General features: G+C 41.0%; 1 protein-coding gene across 1 annotated transcript in view; it reads left to right on the plus strand.

The window, feature by feature from the left end:
- Positions 1-17,357, plus strand: part of prickle1a (prickle homolog 1a) — a 50,579-nt gene extending 33,222 nt beyond the window's left edge. Inside the window, exons 2-8 of the mRNA XM_077230956.1 lie at positions 11,252-11,434; positions 12,930-13,043; positions 13,906-14,043; positions 14,128-14,331; positions 14,431-14,617; positions 14,719-15,567; positions 15,864-17,357. Coding sequence (XP_077087071.1) covers positions 11,264-11,434; positions 12,930-13,043; positions 13,906-14,043; positions 14,128-14,331; positions 14,431-14,617; positions 14,719-15,567; positions 15,864-16,684 — 2,484 coding nt within the window. The 5' untranslated portion in view covers positions 11,252-11,263 and the 3' untranslated portion in view covers positions 16,685-17,357. The remainder of the gene's footprint in view (positions 1-11,251; positions 11,435-12,929; positions 13,044-13,905; positions 14,044-14,127; positions 14,332-14,430; positions 14,618-14,718; positions 15,568-15,863) is intronic.
- Positions 17,358-17,465: the final 108 nt, after the last annotated feature.

Consider the following 17,465-nt stretch of genomic DNA (forward strand, 5'->3'; position numbering starts at 1 on the left):
TCATTTTAATATATTTTTATATACTTGTTTTTATAAACTATGTAAATATTTTTGTGCATTATCCATTTCAGTAAACCATCTGAACATTTTTACAGTTATTTAAAACAATTAATTTAAATTAGCAGAAATAAAAGGCAGTAAATTTGCATTTAACAAGCGTAAATTAAAAGCAGTGAAACAAATATGACTTTTTTTTGTATTATGATAATGAGAACTGAAGGTTGATACTTAATTGTTATGGAAAATAATGTAAATCGGTGTAAAAAAACATAACGGCCATAAAACAGGTTTTATTTTCTTCAAACGAATAGAATCACATCAGATTGTCTTATTGCTGTTAACAAGAGGACTAAACTGTAGGATTGTGTGTAAGTTACTGTCTTTGTTGTGTAAGTAAACCGTTACATTGTCACTAAACCGTCAGCAGCACAAAAGCCCACTCGACCCCGCTGCCCTCAGTGTGTGTGTGTGTGTGTGTGTGTGTGTGTGTGTGTGCGCAGACGGTCATTGTGTCGTTATAGTCTCCCTCTATAAAGCAGCTTCCTGCCCTTAAACACCCCGGGGTGCTGTGTGTGTGTGTGTGTGTGTGTGTGTGTGTGTGTGTGTGTGTGTGTGTGTGTGTGTGTGTGTGTGTGTGTGTGTGTGTGTGTGTGCTGCTCCGTCACAGTGAGCTCGTTCACTCATGCAACACTGTCAGCTAAAGTTATAGACCTCAACTGAACAGATTATGTTGATTATGATTATGAATATGAGTGAGAGTCAGTGAGAAAAGGAAGGTTTGTGAAGTCATTATGATTTCTGATTGACAGTCTGACTTTAGTATGTGATTTAGATTTAGTGTAGATGCACATGATTGCTGACATTTAGGATGTTCAGTTTGTTTGTACGTTAAATCCAGCATTAATGACTAGATTGAGTTTTTAGTTCTTTTTTATTCAATTAAATTAATATTTTATTCAGCAAGGAGGCGCTAAATCGATAAAGTGTCAGTAAAGACATTTATAATGTTACAAAAGAAATTTTATTTCAAATAAACACTGTTTTTTAAAGTTTGTACTCATCAAAGAATCTTATAAAAATAAAATGTATGATGTTTCCAAAAAAATATGTATGTTTTCAACTGATAATAATCATAAATGTTTCTTAAGCACCAAATCATCATATTATAGTGATTTCTGAAGGATCATGTGACGCTGAAGACTGGAGTAATGATGCTGAAAATTCAGCTTTGATCACAGGAATAAATTACATTTTACTATATATTCACATAGAAAACGGATATTTTAAATCATAATAATGTTTCACAATTTTTACTGAATTTTTGATCAAATAAATGCAGCCTTGGTGAGCAGAAGAGACTTTTTTTTGTTAAAAACATGAAAAAAATCTCACCAACCCCGAATTCTGCTGTGTAAATGAAACCAGCGTCAGCGCGGTCAGAGTTAGTGGAGAAACTTCAGTACATCAGAGATGGATATAATCTGGATTAAATTCTACACAACAGAAAGTGTGTGTGTGTGTGTGTCCGTGATAACCTCTCTAAGTCAACATCAGGCCGGCGAGGGCTACAGCGGTTGACCTCTCGCTGTTCTTCAGGCCTTTGCTTTGTACAGTAGGATAACAGCGTTTTACTGTTCTTTATGGCTGCTGCTTTGTTAGGCCTGTGTTCTGGTAACGGCCGTCGGCGGGTCATTAAAGTCCCAGAACAGCCTCTTTTATGATAAGGAGTGGACACAACTGAGGTCTATCTGGAACAATGGCTGTTAACAGTCATAAATAGCAGACAAACTCGGGGCCATCGCACCAATCTGACCCTCAAAGCATGCTGGGATATCTCCAGCCAATACGCACAATACTGAGTGAATAGCATGGTAGAGCGATGTTTAGTGGGCTATTACAGGAACACAGTCGTCCATGTGATGATTGGCCCACATTAAGAGTCTGAATTTAGGACGCTGTCAAATATGGGTCAATCCTCTGGGACTCGAGTTAAAGGATCAGTTCCCTTCAGAATGAACGTTTCCTGATTTACTCGCCGCCTCCACGTCATCAAACATGTGTCTTGTGTCACTCATGATCAGAGATACAGACTGAGACAGCTATGGAATCAAGGAATCAAATATAATAAAATTGCATGTTTATGTCTTGCTTGTGTGTTATACACTACCAATCAAACGCTTTTGATCTGTAAGATTTTTATGTTTTTTAAATTACGCGTGACGTAGGCGGAAGAACAGGCCATTTCAAAAGCCCTTTACAAAACAAATAAAAGGTAAAACAACAATGTCGGATGATTTTGAAGGTTGAGGAGTAAATGAGGAGTTTTACAGTTTACTCTACTGTAGAAGTTTTAGGAGTTTTACTCTACATTTTTTACAAGAACACGCGTGATCTTTCACCCTGATGACGTAATGTGTGTCGCATCACAGCTCCTGCAAGACCAGCATTAGTGGTTAAAGTATATAAATGTTTATTTAGTTATAAATGTCGCTGGTTTGTCTAGATCAGACTCTTATTCCTCGGCTGGATCGTGTCGAGACTTTGAAGCTGCACTGAAACTCACATTTGGACCTTCGACCCGTTGAAGTCACTATATGGAGAAAATCCTGAATCCTGAAAAAATTATTTTCGACTGAAGAAAGAAAGACATGAACATCTTGGATGACGTGGAGGAGAGATTTTCATTTTAAAGTGAACTAATCTGTTAAAGGGACATTGTGTAGGAATTTCTCTCATCTAGCGGTGAAATTGTATTTTGCATTCAAACGAATTGTGCTCTCCAGCGTCTCGCTTTTTCAAATGCGTGTTGCATCTACGGTGGCTGTTATGTACCAAAAAGCTATGACAGGATGTTTTCTAATAGCACTTCGTCAAGTTTTCCTTCGGGTGAACAGGTTTGTTATTTCAAACAAACTGCAACTTGACACAACGAACACACGAATGTTACAGTATGAATAATAACAGTGCAATGCAGCCTCTCGCTGCTCTGCTCCTCCGTTTCTGCTGCGTTCAGTCACGTGACGCTGGCTCTGAACGAAAACGCCCTGTGGAAACGCGTCGGCCTGGTACTTTTTGACCCTCTCTGCTATTATAGTTTTTCAAGATGGCGGAACGACATGGAAGCCTCCGTGGACCTTCCCGTCACATGTATATAAAGATAATAAATTCTTCGTTTACGAGGATAAGTCAGATAATTGGCAGAGGTATTTGTACGCCATTGAGGACATATTTATGAATAAAAATATTGATTTTAGATAATAAAATACCTAAAAAACTACACATTGTCCCTTTAATGGCGGAGGATCTCCTGAACGGGTCCGAGTGTGTCGGGACACACGGGTCAGGATGGCCTCTGGGTTTTACAGCCGTGACTTCAGGCCAGGTGTGAGGAGCCGATTGAGCCGCTGTGACCATGAGGGGTCGGTCGGGGGGGCGGATTTACGACCCTCTGTGCTTAGAAAGGATCCCAGGTCAGGGATGTGTGACTTGTCCTGTTTTATATTGCACTGGAATCCTTGTTCAACCCTGAACTGTGAAACGAGAGCCACAACAGAGCGTCGGCGTGATGGATTGGGCTATTTCCAGGACAGATAGAGTCCTCATCTGAAGGGGCTCTTCTCAAGGGTTTTAGGAAACCGTTGGTATTTTTTTGGCTCAGGAGTTTGTACAAATGACTTGATTCACATCCATCAGTGTTTGCAGGGTGTGTCGTCGCTGAGCGGAGGCTACACACACTACAGCTCTTTTACATCAGTGATTTACTCACTCAGTATGTCTCATATCGAAGGTCTTAAATCAAGATGCTTTCAATGGAATAGTTCACTTCAAAATGAAATTATCATTTACTCATGAGTTTCTTTCTTCTGCTGAATACATGAAGATATTGTCTTTAATCAAACAGTTGATGGACACCATTGACTTCCATAGTAGGGAAAAAATAGTTACACTTTATTTTAAGGTGTCATTGTTACAGTGTATTATATATTTAATATTAAACAACTACATGTACATACTATAGAGTTAGGGTAGGGTTTGGTTGAGGGTTAGTTGCATGTAATCATGCATAATTTACTGTTGTTATTATTACGGTAAGTACATGTAACATGTAACAAGGACACTGTAAAATAAAGTGTAAATGGAAGTCAATGGTGTCCATCAACTGTTTGATTCCTGACATTCTTCACAATGTCTGTGTTCAGCAGGAGAAGGAAACTCATACAGGTTTGAAACACCTTAAGGGTGAGTAAACGATGAACTATTACTTTACTAGAGATGCAAAATGACAAAGATCAAAAATATCTGTCAGTGGTGTCAGAAAAAACTATTCAAACTGAATTTTTTTCTCATTTTAAACATAACCTCACAAAAACACTGAGGAAGAGCAATACTGTCAAGATGAATATATATTGCTCGGTTTACTAACTAAATGAGACCAAAACTATGTTCCAGTGGTTGCTTGAGGCCCGAGAATGAAAGACGATGTGGTTGAAGCGACTCTTTCCAGTTTCTGAAGCTGTGAATTCAAATAGAGGACCAACAATACAGCGTTTCTGAAAACAATGATCCATTTTTGACTCCAAAGCGCTCTCTTTTACATCCACACTGTGGTTTGTCAGTAGGTTCCTCAGCGTTTGGGATCATGAAAGCCAGTCGGGGGTTTGTTTATCTTTCGGCGAGGGGGGGGGGGGGGTCACTAACCCCCTCCTGCTCTTTGTTCCTGTAACACAAAGGCTGCGCTTCGGGCTGGTTCTGCTGTGTTTGCACCTCTGTGGCCTTGAACGCAACAATGGTGTTGTCCTCCAAAAAACCTCCATCCCATTACCAGCCCTTTTATTCAAGGCAGCCGTCGTAAAAAAGCTCACTGAACAGTCGCCGTCTATTATAGGCTTCCTATATTTGTAGGGTAGATTTTATGATTTTTGGATTTGGAGGTTTTTTTTCTCCCTGGGTTTTGGTTCCTTGCCTTTGTCGCCATTGGCTTTAGGCTTGCTTAGTTAGGGACATTTAATTTAATATTTAATTTATAATATTATTGATCTCCTGCATTGACAGCATTATATGAGAACTGAGCTGGACGATGACATCACGGTTTTCTCCAGAGCGGCTATATATATATATATATATATATATATAAATTAACTCAATTAATAACTTTTTACAACAGAAATGAATCATCTCTGAACTTACTTAAGCTGGACTGTGACGATATTTTCTTCTGGAAGCATTATTTTTCTGTTATCTCTGTAAAGCTGCTTTGAAACACTCTGTGTTGTGAAAAGTGCAGTATAAATAAAGGAGACTCGACTGTTTGGTACGACGAGATCATTGGCCATTAACCGAGCTGTTGAATCCGACACTTTTTTTGCACACCCAAAGGGAAGTTTCCTTTTCATGAGCACAAAGTTGTTGGTTTGTGGTGACATGATTGAGGGAAGAACAAAGACCACCCCGGGTAGACGAATTGAGTTTCATAACTTCCTCCATCATCCTTCATTCAGGAAACCGGGAGCCTCGTCCTCCTGGACGGAGAACAAACTCTGAGCTTGTGTTTGTTTAAACAACAGGAAGGTCTTCACCTTTGGCACATTCCTCAGGAAATTAAGGCGAGATGAGGCAAACTGTCTTTCTAGGCAGGACACTGAGGTTTTTGGGGTCACTAGGCGTTCATAAAGGGTGAATTTGGTTGCACTCATTTTCCAACTGTAGACATTTGTTTTTCAGTCAAAAAACCTTGTTTCTTTGGGTCTCCTGGTGGTTCGGTTGAGCGGTTCTTGCATTCTGAGGTCAGATCCTAAAAGTAACGTCAGAATCAGCCTTTCTAGTATTTCAATGCTAATGAGAGACTTAAAGTGTGTATTTCCCCAAACGGCACGAATGCTAAAAGCAAAACACCCATACGGAAGTGGATTGGCTCCGATAGGGACGGCCTTTTTGATTAGCATGGTAAACGCTCTGTGAGGACATGTGGAGTCTTTCAGGCATTGTGGTCTGGATCTGCTGACATCATCATTGACTTGAGACGTGAAAGAGTGACGTTTGACTGAAACTACATTGAATGCATGAAGGGTGCAACTCACTTCAGTTTTATCACTTATGCTTAAGGAGCCACTTGAAAAAGCTTTGTATCTTTATTAGGAAACCTTGTTTCGCAGTCTATATTGGCGGTTTGGGTGAATTTATAGCATTTCTGATTGAAACAACAAATACTTAAATATTACAATATTTATTAATAATTTTCAATTCAAAAATGAATTTTCTCTCTGTATTTATGTCTAGTTTACCAGTTCAAATATCTAAACATTCTTAAATCAAATAATTTATTTGAGGTGCAAAATGACAGAAAGAAAGGTGTGAAAACAGAAAAATAAATCTATCACTGGGGTCAGATTTTTTTAAATTTAATTAAAAGGGAAAACTAGATTGTTTTTCTGACTGCACTGATATTTTATCTTATTTTAATCGTTAAATTCACTTAATTTTCATTATTTATTGGAAGACAAGGCTTAATGTCTAGTGTCATTAGCTTCACCAGTAAATGTGTCTGGATTTAAGAATGTTTAGATATTTGTGCTGGAAAACGAGACCGAAACACTGAAGATAAAGTCAACGCTGAATACGAAATTTAACACTATTTTACATTATATCCCATTTAAGGTTTTAAAACTAGATTCTACCCTGTAAAAAAAGATTGGTTGATATTGTAAATAAAACGATTATTGTAAAAGGATTTCATTGTAGAAAATACTTTTAATTCAATTATTTGGTGTATTTTTGTAAGTATTTGCTAGTAATTTTCCAAAGTGAACATTTAAAAGTAGATCCTTTACTTTCAAAGTAAATCCTACACCAATTTCTTTCAGTGTATAAGACCAGATTGCGTTATCGGTAACACTTTACAATAAGGTTCATTAGTTTAGTTAACATGAAGGTTGTATTTGTAACAAAGGTTGTATTTGTTAACATTAATTAATGCACTGTGAACTAACTAAAGAACAGTTTTTATTGACTAACATAAATGTATTGCTCATTGCTAGTTAACTAATGAACCTTGTTGTAAAGTGTGACCGTGTTCTCAATATTGATGTGAGGTTTGTATGTAAAAGAGCACGAGTGTCCCAGTGCATTTAGACCCATAACAGTGTCTGGAGAAACCCGAGGACGGGCTGGTGAACTGAGCTGCTGTGATGTGAAGTGTGTGTAGTGTGTGTAGTGTGTGTGTGGTGGAGGGGGTTTGGAGGGGGCCCACGCTGAGGGCCGAGCTCGGGTTATCGGGGGAGTGGCTCCACAGGACTGCAGTAAATGGAAGAGCATCTGCTAGAGTTGTTCTCCACACACACACACACACACACACACACACACTACTGTACTCGTCCTGCGCCGTCGGCTCACACGCGTGACAACGTCTGCTTTGGATTTAGATGGGATGAGGCTCAAACTGAGGACATGTAGTGAAGGAATCACGGGAGCTTTGGAGAACACTGTTTGATTCGCTTTTCTTGAAGACGTTGCTGAGCGCACAGGTATGGTTTAAAACTTTTAAACATTTCAGTCTTTTCTGCTGGGGCTTTGAGTGCACATTTGACCTATATTTTGATGTGTCACGTCCTACTTCTTCTTGTTATATTTAGCTTTTATAAACTTCAGTTAAGTGTAGGAGGTGCAGCACAGATTTAAAGACTGCGTGTGTATAAAGCTCTGTTGAAAAGGAAAAAGGTGTCAGAGAGGTGTGTTGTGGGTAAATATCCGAAGCTTCCAGTCATCTGGCTCCAGCCGGTCAGAACGCAGGTGGTCTTTCTCTAATGTCTTCAGTCTGTTGGGACAAGCCTTGAAACCATTTGGTCCTGGAATAACACTCAAGTTTTTCAAAGTTTGGCCAAAAGTTTGGGAGGATCACCCAAACGCCCCAGAATGAGTCGACACTGCCTCCTTCCTGTTTATGATGTCTAGCATTCTCCGATATAACCTTTAAGTAAAAACAAATTCTCTGATAACCCTAGACATGTCATGATCTTGGCACTAAGGCGTCATAAATATATTTTTAGATAAGTTGTATGTCTTTTGGAAGGTTAAAACTAGTCATCATATTGGTAATCAGACTCATAATCATGTGCAATTGGTTGATTAATAAAAGTGGTTGATTCTAATGACAATCTTGTCAATGCAGATTAAATATTTAATGTTTTACAATATTTTGTTTTGGAAATTTTGGTTGAATGTAGAATTTAAAGTAGCCTGAATATTTTGAGTTGCTTTTTTAATATATGTTTTGTACATCATTAAAGTGCATCATGTATAATATATCAGTATTATTTTGGCTCTACTCTTGTGATCTGTTGACAACTAGTAAAAACACAGATCTATGAACTTTTGAGGGTTTTAGTTAAAGCTTTGAGGCAAGTGTAGTTCTAGTTTGGAGTTTTGGACTTGTTTGTTTTAGAAGATTCAAAGATGCTTTTGTATTCAAGTGTTTTTGGAAGTGACATGTCATAACAAACGATTGTATTTGTTGGATTGAAGTTTTATTACTGGCTCAACAGCCGTGGAGGGAAACTCCTCATTTGTGGAGCGCAGGAATCGTTCACATCGTCTGCCAGTTCTGCTGCTCTTAACATTAAACCCATAGACAGAATTCCAGCAATGATTCAGGTCCGGACTGGGCCAAATCAAACAGGTCCTGACGGGCCGGACTAATGGAGCGCCATCGGTGCCAGTGGATCTGCTGAACATTTCCACATTTACTGGGCTTAATGAAGGCTTGTTTTTATACACACACTCACTATTCTCATTAACCACATTATTTTTAATGCACCCATAATGAGTGTCATTCTGACTAATTTATCTGGGAAGAAATGTGGTAGTTATGCAGTAAAGACATGTTACGTTCACAAACAGTCACATTTACTGTCCCTCAAAGGTGGAATCTGTTGACCTAACGTCCACTATACTCATAGTCATCGAGTTGAATCTGGTTTAACCCAGTTAAATAGTTACCTCTCACATTTCCACACCAAAGTTGTGGAAATGGGCAATTGAGTAAGATGTAATTTGTTGGGTCTTGACCTGGTGTCCTCAGGACACTTATGCAAATTAATTAGTCAGAGAGTTAATTTGCATGGTAGTATCATTTTTGATTAGCCACGTGAAGTTATGCATCATTTAATGTAGAAATAAAGGTGCTTAAAATGCATTTATTCACTTGAAGTCTTCATGAAATTGGTCCTTTGCTATGCTGAGGGTCCATTACCATATGAGTCTCTGGTAGTTACCCTTGTGTGATCACCCCCACACACCCCCCAGCCAACCCTCCACCCATATTTGCCCCCTATTGAGGGCCATTCAGGCCTCCCGTGGGTGGATCTAACAGATATGCATCTCAGACCTCCAAAGTCATGTTAACAAGCAGCTCTACAAGAGAGCAGGCTGTTAAACACTCGGGGCTCGAGGGCTTTTTCAGACAGGAACTGCCTTCGGTTCCCCGAGGTCCCAGCGATTCACTCAGAACCACTCAATCGTAAAATAGCTGTTTATTTTCGATGAAACATTACTGCAGTTTCTCTTCAGTTGTTGATTAGATCTGGCGTCTCAGGAAGTGATGCTGATGGCATCTAAGGCAGAAATTAGCATACTTAAGGAGACTGTTAAGCAGAAAGGGTGTTGCCTCTTTGAGCTCCTTTCCTGTGTCAGCAACTTCCTTTGAAGAAAATATCATATCCTAGTGGATTTTGCACCACCAGAACACGTGTAACATGGCAGGGAATGCATCTCTTCTGATAGAATTACATAACCAAGTTAATGTTCGAGTAGTCTCTTACAGGAACTTCAATGGTTCTTCTGAGAAGAGTTTGGGGTATTTGAACACTTTGGTGAAGAAGTCACAGTTTTAAACATTTTGTGCCTCTGTTGGATTGGGTTTGTCTGGAAGAGAGTTCAACTGAAGAGAATTTCAGGCCTGAACAAAAACCTGTGTTGGGACATTTCATTTGGGATTGTGATGGGTCGGGCACAATTGCATTTAATTCAAAATCTCACATGTGAATTAGCACATCAATTTAACTGTATTGCAATTAATTTACCCAGTGTTATCTGATAGCTTTGTAAATTTAACAACTTTCACTACTGTTTTAAGGATGCATTTCTCTTTTTTTACTTGACTTGGTTGAATAGTTCTAACATGGAAGATGAGTCGTTATGAGTGTGCCTTTTCTTTTCAGTTTAATTGAAGAAATATCTGCATGATATTTCATATAAGAGGGAATTAACAAGTTTTAGAAAAATAATTTTTTGGACCATTAAGATCCCCACATTACGGCATTACTAAGCACATTTTCTCTGTATGCCACTACAATGCAAAAAAAAAAGTCCAGCCATTCTCTTTGGTGAAATATGATCTGACATTTCTTGCCACTTTTTGTGAGCTTCACCGTTTCATCGTTGATGCACATATTTTGGATGCATCTTCCCGTTCCAGTCTAAATTGCTGTACATGTGAAACTAACACCTGTCATTGGGTTCATGCCATCCATCTCACCTGTTTTCATTCCAGAAACAGTAGCTCCAGAGATCAAAGCATCAGATGATGCGTCACTCAGCAGGACGTGATGCGGTATGGCAGGTTCTAAAACACTGTCCTCAACAAACAGCACAGGGGCTTGAAGACAGACATGGTTTTCAAGCATTACCATATGGCTTTGTTATGCTTGGTGTCCTGAATGGACTTCAAAGGAGTGACAGGGAAGAACGCAAAAGATCTTGTCTTGAGAAGTTTCAGTCCTCTGTCTGTGAGCTGAAAGAGTTCTGAACAGAGTCAAGTAAACTATGCTGTTGGGATAAATCATATATAGCATGCATTAGTGCTCAACTTAACCAGAAGAGCGTCCCAATAGAAGGAAATGGAAAATACCAGAAAGCTTCCACGGTGATGATGAGTCAGGAAAATGCATTAAAATAAATTGACTGTAAAAGAGTTAGAATGGTTGAAGTTTGGAGGGAATGTCCGACCACATCACGGCAAAACTCGGCACAATAGCAGTAACAATAAAACTGACATCGTTTTATGAGCAGAATCTATTTAACAGGCTGGAAGGCTATTTAACCCCGGGCTGGAAGTCACCGTAACTGCCATGAAATGTTTTAGGACGCTGCATTATTCCAGTTGCATTATTGTTCTCATCCCAATACAATGTATCTTATGAGGTGTTTTATCATGTGGTTTCGTGATTCATGACACACTGTTCCCTCTTAACCACTCCAGGAGGTCTTTCTGATGAACCTCGAGAATTCGGGAAGTTTCCACGGTGCCGTGAGGCAGCTGGACATGGAGCCGAAGGTCAACAAGCTCACGTTCGGCTTCCAGCGGAGCTCCACCTCGGATGACGACTCGGGCTGTGCCTTGGAGGAATATGCTTGGGTGCCACCAGGACTTCGACCTGAGCAGGTAAACCAATCTCTGGGCGTATGAAAATCTAGAACTTATTGGAATATTGCCTCCACAACGTAAAGCATTTAACAGAGAACTTGTAGGTACATGTGTACAAGTACAAGGTAGGAAATGGTTAGAAGGCAGCATGAAGCCAAAATGGCAACATTGTTTTGAAAGGGGAAAACCGCAATAGCAACCATGTGACAAAATGCAAAGCAGTCGCATGTCTCAGTTTTAGGGAAAGAATCTGCTCCGTAATGGCTAAATAGTAGCATGCCGTTCAAGATGTGATATCTTAAAACAATGTGCAAGTTGTTATGCAATAAATACACCAGATGTGATCTTTATTAAAATTCCAAACTGTTGGTCCATCATTCTGTCAGCAGAGCTAGTCATAGTCACTGAGATTTAGTGGACCTCACTGTATTTTTGCAGGAACAGCTAAACACTGTGAAGGAAGCACCCCACAGGCATTTTGGGAACAGGAAATGCTGCTTTTTATTTACAAACTACTTCATGGAAAATCTGCAAGTCATTATCTCAAGCTGCCAGACAAAAGGGCTTGAAATGATGAGGAAAAGAAGTTTGCTAACAGCCAAGCTCGCAGCCACAACTTTTTTTTCCTGGCATTGTCCGCAAAGGCGGTCCTCTCGTGCCTGGAGGCGCGCTGATGTGGCGCTGATTCCAGTCGGTGTCCCACACTTCCCCCGGCTGTCCTTAAGAGCACCCTTGAATAAAGTCTGAAGCGATGGGTGAGGGAAAAGGTCTAAAGCAATTTGGAGACCCCTAAAATCCCAGTGCAGCTTTTGTGTTAAATGCAAGAGCCAACTGTAATGCCTTTATAGCAGCCATTCTGTGAATTGCCCTGCAGATTATAGGTGATCATTGTGGGGAAGAATACAAACACTCAGGAATAGTGTTGTTCAAGTGCCTAAGGCTCAGCACCAGAGGTAATATCAGCTTGAAATGAGGGCTGATTTATGGTGCTGCTGATCATCAGGTCTAAATGCCATTCCAGTAGACTGACTCAACAGCAGCAGGACTCTCTTCATGCAGGAAAAGACAAGCACAGTCCAGCTATTTATCTGGGGGCTGTTACGACCAGCACTCATAAAGAGTTCCCACTCTCAAGGCATAGGTCACAGTGTCATAGAAGCACAATAGAGTACAGTAAAAACCTTTCCTCAGCCCAAAACCGGTGGCTCAAGTTTCAGAAAAGGTCATGTAATGGAAATGGCAATGTTGATAGATACACAGGAATGACTCAACCTGGTACACATGGCATTAACATTTGCTTCTGGAAATCTGATCACTAGTGCTCAGCTGAGAAAGATTGATTTCATTGAAGACAGGTTCTCTGATCTCGTGACCACCAACAACAAAAAAAAAACACATTTCTGATCGGATCACTTAAGATAGACGTTGGGCTAGTCTAGTGTGACTGCTTTTTTGACTTTGTGCATACTCTACATGGAGTGACTGACCTGATCTGTCTCCATCTCATATCCAGGTCCAGCTCTACTTCTCTTGCCTACCTGAGGACAAAGTCCCTTATGTGAACAGCCCCGGGGAGAAATACCGCATCAAGCAGCTCCTGTACCAGCTACCTCCTCATGACAATGAGGTGAGTTTACAGAAACAAAGGAAATAGGACCTGCATCAGCAGCCATGAAAGCCCCTATTGTTTCCCCAACATCGCTGCAGTCCAAAATGCCCACGCATCACATTTCAAAACCCCTTCAAATAGCTTTTTAACTGCAACGTGGTGTGGGTGTTTTTAGCTTCATGGGTTTAGAGCTTCACCACATTCCCTGCCATCACAGAAAGAAGCTTTGTCACTTCATATCTATGTGGGTGCTTGTACAATGAGACTTTTGAGCTGAAGATTAAATGATGCTGCTTGGGGAGACTCAATCTGACTCGATCTGACACATTGCTCTGGGTCACATAACAAACTCTTTAAGCATCAAAACCTGTTAATAAAAACATGCATAGTTTGTGTTTTTTAGTGTATGCCTCTTAATTTTGCTCTTTAAATCAAGAGATGTTCAATTTTCCTGTGCTAAGGTATCCCAGAAAGAAAGTACTCAAAATTTTGCAAAATGTCCTAGCCATCTATAAGGGAGCCTACACAACAGAGTTTGCACTGTATCCAGATAAGGCTTTGATTTTAATGGGGATGAGCATAGGTTTGCCAAACTGACGCAGCATCATGCAAAGTATCTTTTGCAGCAGTGCACTCTGATGTAGACTTTTGTTGGATGCAGATGTGCTTTTGTAAACCAAATTTGCTGTATTCCTGGTTGTTTTTCCACTCAAAACACATTGTATGCATTTATACTTGTCAAACTCTCTTTCAATGCTTTCTCTAGCGTGTAAGCAAATTAAAAGGAACACTTCATTTGCTCAAAAGACCCTGCATGTGGTCAACAAGGGCTTCTTTCTTAATAGTTTGACAGCAAACACATTTTAAATGTCCCCCTCAGGTGCGATACTGCCAGTCTCTCAGTGAAGAAGAGAAGAAGGAGCTTCACATGTTTAGCGTGCAGAGAAAGAAAGAGGCCCTCGGGCGAGGAACTCTAAGACTGCTGCCAAGGACGATGCTTCATGCCATGTGTGAACACGTAGGTGTTTAAACTAAGCGTACTGCGATGCAAGAAGTGACTGTTTGAAGCTGATTGTTTTATTTTAACATCTTGTCTCATCAGTGTGGAGAGAACGTCAGTGGAGGGGAGATGGTGGTGTTCGCTTCACGAGCGGGACCTAGTCAGTGTTGGCACCCATCGTGCTTCACATGTTCCACCTGCAATGAGCTCCTGGTTGATCTCATTTACTTCTTCCAGGATGGGAAGGTCCACTGTGGACGGCATCATGCTGAATTGCTAAAGCCTCGCTGTTCCTCCTGTGATGAGGTGAGTTTAGTTTTTCAAAAAACACACACATTGTATTGTGCATGAAACGAGGCATGTTATATCATGGATGCTCTTATTCATTAATTGGTGTCCTCACAGATTATTTTTGCGGACGAGTGCACAGAGGCAGAGGGTCGTCACTGGCATATGAAGCACTTTTCCTGCTTTGAATGCGAGACCATCCTGGGTGGTCAACGGTACATCATGAAGGATGGCCGGCCCTTCTGCTGTGGTTGCTTTGAGTCTCTGCACGCGGAATACTGTGAGGCCTGCACCGAACACATCGGTAAGCCCAAATGTGTTTCTCTGATGTCTCAACGTCATTTACCACAAACCACATTTCGCCTGCAAGAAGCTGACCTTTAACTCCTGTTTATTTTCCTCTAGGGGTGGACCATGCCCAAATGACGTATGATGGCCTTCACTGGCACGCCACAGATGCTTGTTTTAGCTGTGCTCAGTGCAAGAGCTCCTTGCTTGGATGTCCCTTTTTACCCAGACAAGGCAGGATCTACTGTTCCAAGAGCTGCAGTCTAGGGGAGGACATCCACGCCTCGGATTCTTCCGATTCTGCCTTCCAGTCCGCAAGATCTCGGGAATCACGGCGCAGTGTGAAGATGGGACAAAGCAGCCGCTCCGCAGACCAATGTCGACAGTCTCTTCTCTTTTCACCTGCAGGCAATTACAAGTTCCCCGGACTCTCAGGGAACGCTGACGACACCTTGTCCAACAAGCTGTCACAGCTAAGCTTTGCAGACAACCACTTCTGGAGGAACAGGGAGGAGCAGGAAGATCCCGAGGACCACGAGGAATGGGCCGAGCATGAGGACTACATGACCCAGCTCCTTCTCAAGTTTGGGGAACATGGAATGTTCCAGCAGCCGGAGGACACTAGGCCGAACAACCTCTGGATGACGGACTCTGATGCCAAAAACAAGACTGAGCCCAGGATGCCAGGCAGTGGTGGGAATAGCAGTCTGGCCAATAAAAAGTACAAGGCAGACATGTACTGGGCACAGTCCCAGGATGGACTAGGTGACTCTGCGTATGGTAGTCACCCTGGACCTGCAAGCAGCAGAAAGCTCCAGGAGCTCGATTTGGAGCATGGAGCCAGCTTTAAGCTTGAAGACAAACAGTGGTATAATGACTCATTGGAATGCATCACAGATGAACTTAAACAAGCAGAGCAGAATATCAGAGACTCAATTGACTCCTTGGCGCTCTCCAACATCACAGGTGAGACTAAAGGATTGATGTGCAAGTGATATTTGCTGAGTGCAAAGTATGTGAGGCAATCGGGGGTAAATGGATATGGATATATATAGTAAAACGTATTCAATTAACAAAAAGTTAAGTGTGTCATTTTAGTGGCAAACTCGAATCTGTTAAGCCTTTTGTAGAATTTTGGTAGTATTGAGATGTGGTCATTGAAAATCAGGCACACTTCTAGAGTATTTCTACTTCTAGAGTATTGAAATTGTAATTTTTTGCACTGCTGTACAGTTTAATTTGAACTTCTGTGATCCTTTCAGGCGTTTCAGTGGATGAGGATATAAAAGAGAAACAGTTGCTCTACTCGTTACAACAGTTCTCTGAGCTTGAACACTGTGAGAACACCAGCAACATGGGGACGCTGAATTCATCAGTGCTACACCGGAGCACCAACTCCCTGAAGAGCCTCACCTCCGAGCTCGAGCGTGTGGAGGTCATTGAAGAGGAGGACCAGGAGCAGGAGCTCCCGCTCCCAGAGGAGAGGCCCAAACCACCTCACTTATCTGTCTTAAGAAGGTCCAAGTCCCAGTCCAAACCTCAGCAGGTAAAGTTCTCAGATGATGTTATAGATAACGGACGATATGATGGCCTGGAGGTGCGGCAGCCTCCCATGAGTGAACGTACTCGCAGACGAGCGTACCACTTCGACGAGCAGGATCAGCAGCGCCACCGGCATCACCACAGGCGAAGGAGGAGTCGCAAGTCTCGTTCGGACAATGCGCTTCACTTGTTGCCCAAAGAAAAGGCCCGTATGTGCTTTAAAGAGGACCGTCGCCAGCACGAGCCGGGTCCGAACGCTCACTACAGACAGCCTGCCTACGCCCACGCTGACTCTGAATACGGCTTGCACAACCAGGGGGCAGAGAAATTTTTACGTCTTTGTGGGGACGAAGATGACTGGTGCTCTACCTGCTCCTCTTCATCATCTGAATCAGAGGAGGAAGGCTTTTTCCTGGGCCAGCCTATTCCACAACCAAGACAACCTCGGTACCAATACTACGCTGATGAACTTCCCATTGGCACAAGGACAAAGTCCAAACAGAAGAGAGGACGAAAGGACAAAAACTGTATAATTTCATAGAACTGGCAAGGAAGTTTGAAACCGTTGATCTGCATCTTAATACGTCTTTTATCAAATGCCGTTATGGATTTTGCTTTAAGCTGTTAATTGAATTGGAATGCATCTTGTTCAGGTTTCTCTGTCCAGGATATATTGCAGTGGTCTTGCCATACAGTGATGTTGTTGGTCAACGCAGTATTAAAACCATGCTTACTTGCTGCAATAATGCATATTAGGTGATAAGTGATTCTAGTCTTTGAAAGAACCAGAGGAATATAATATTTATAAAGCCGCTTTTTTAGAGACTAATGGAGAGAATAATTTAACTTTGCAAAAATGAATGTGTATATATTGTAAAATGGTGAGTTAAAGCTAATATTTTTATATCCCTGAGTTTCAAAAAGATTTTTTTTTAAAGAATGTTACTGAAAAAATACTAAGTTTGCAGCGACTCCACTTTTGTTAATCAGGGTTTTAAAAATAAATATGTAATGCCACGGTCACATATTCTGCTCAATTTTTACAAAAAACATTGACTACGAACATTGTACATTACGTATTATCCAAAGCCTATTTGAGTGTCATTTTATTAATGGGTCATACAGACAGATCACTGTAGTCTGTATAAATGCAAACTGGAACGCAAGGCTAATAATAAAAAAATGAGATATATATAAATATATATACATGCACATTTTGTGTTTCCTATGTCTTTTAAGTCCACATTTATCCTTTCACATTTATCAATCTAGGATACACAGAACGTATTCTTGCATTTCGTCTGCATTATTGTCTTATTGTG

This window comes from Siphateles boraxobius, unplaced genomic scaffold (assembly GCF_051911475.1).
Source record: "Siphateles boraxobius isolate OS27281-9 unplaced genomic scaffold, OSU_SipBor_1 158, whole genome shotgun sequence".
In the NCBI taxonomy this organism is placed as follows: Eukaryota; Metazoa; Chordata; class Actinopteri; order Cypriniformes; family Leuciscidae; genus Siphateles; species Siphateles boraxobius.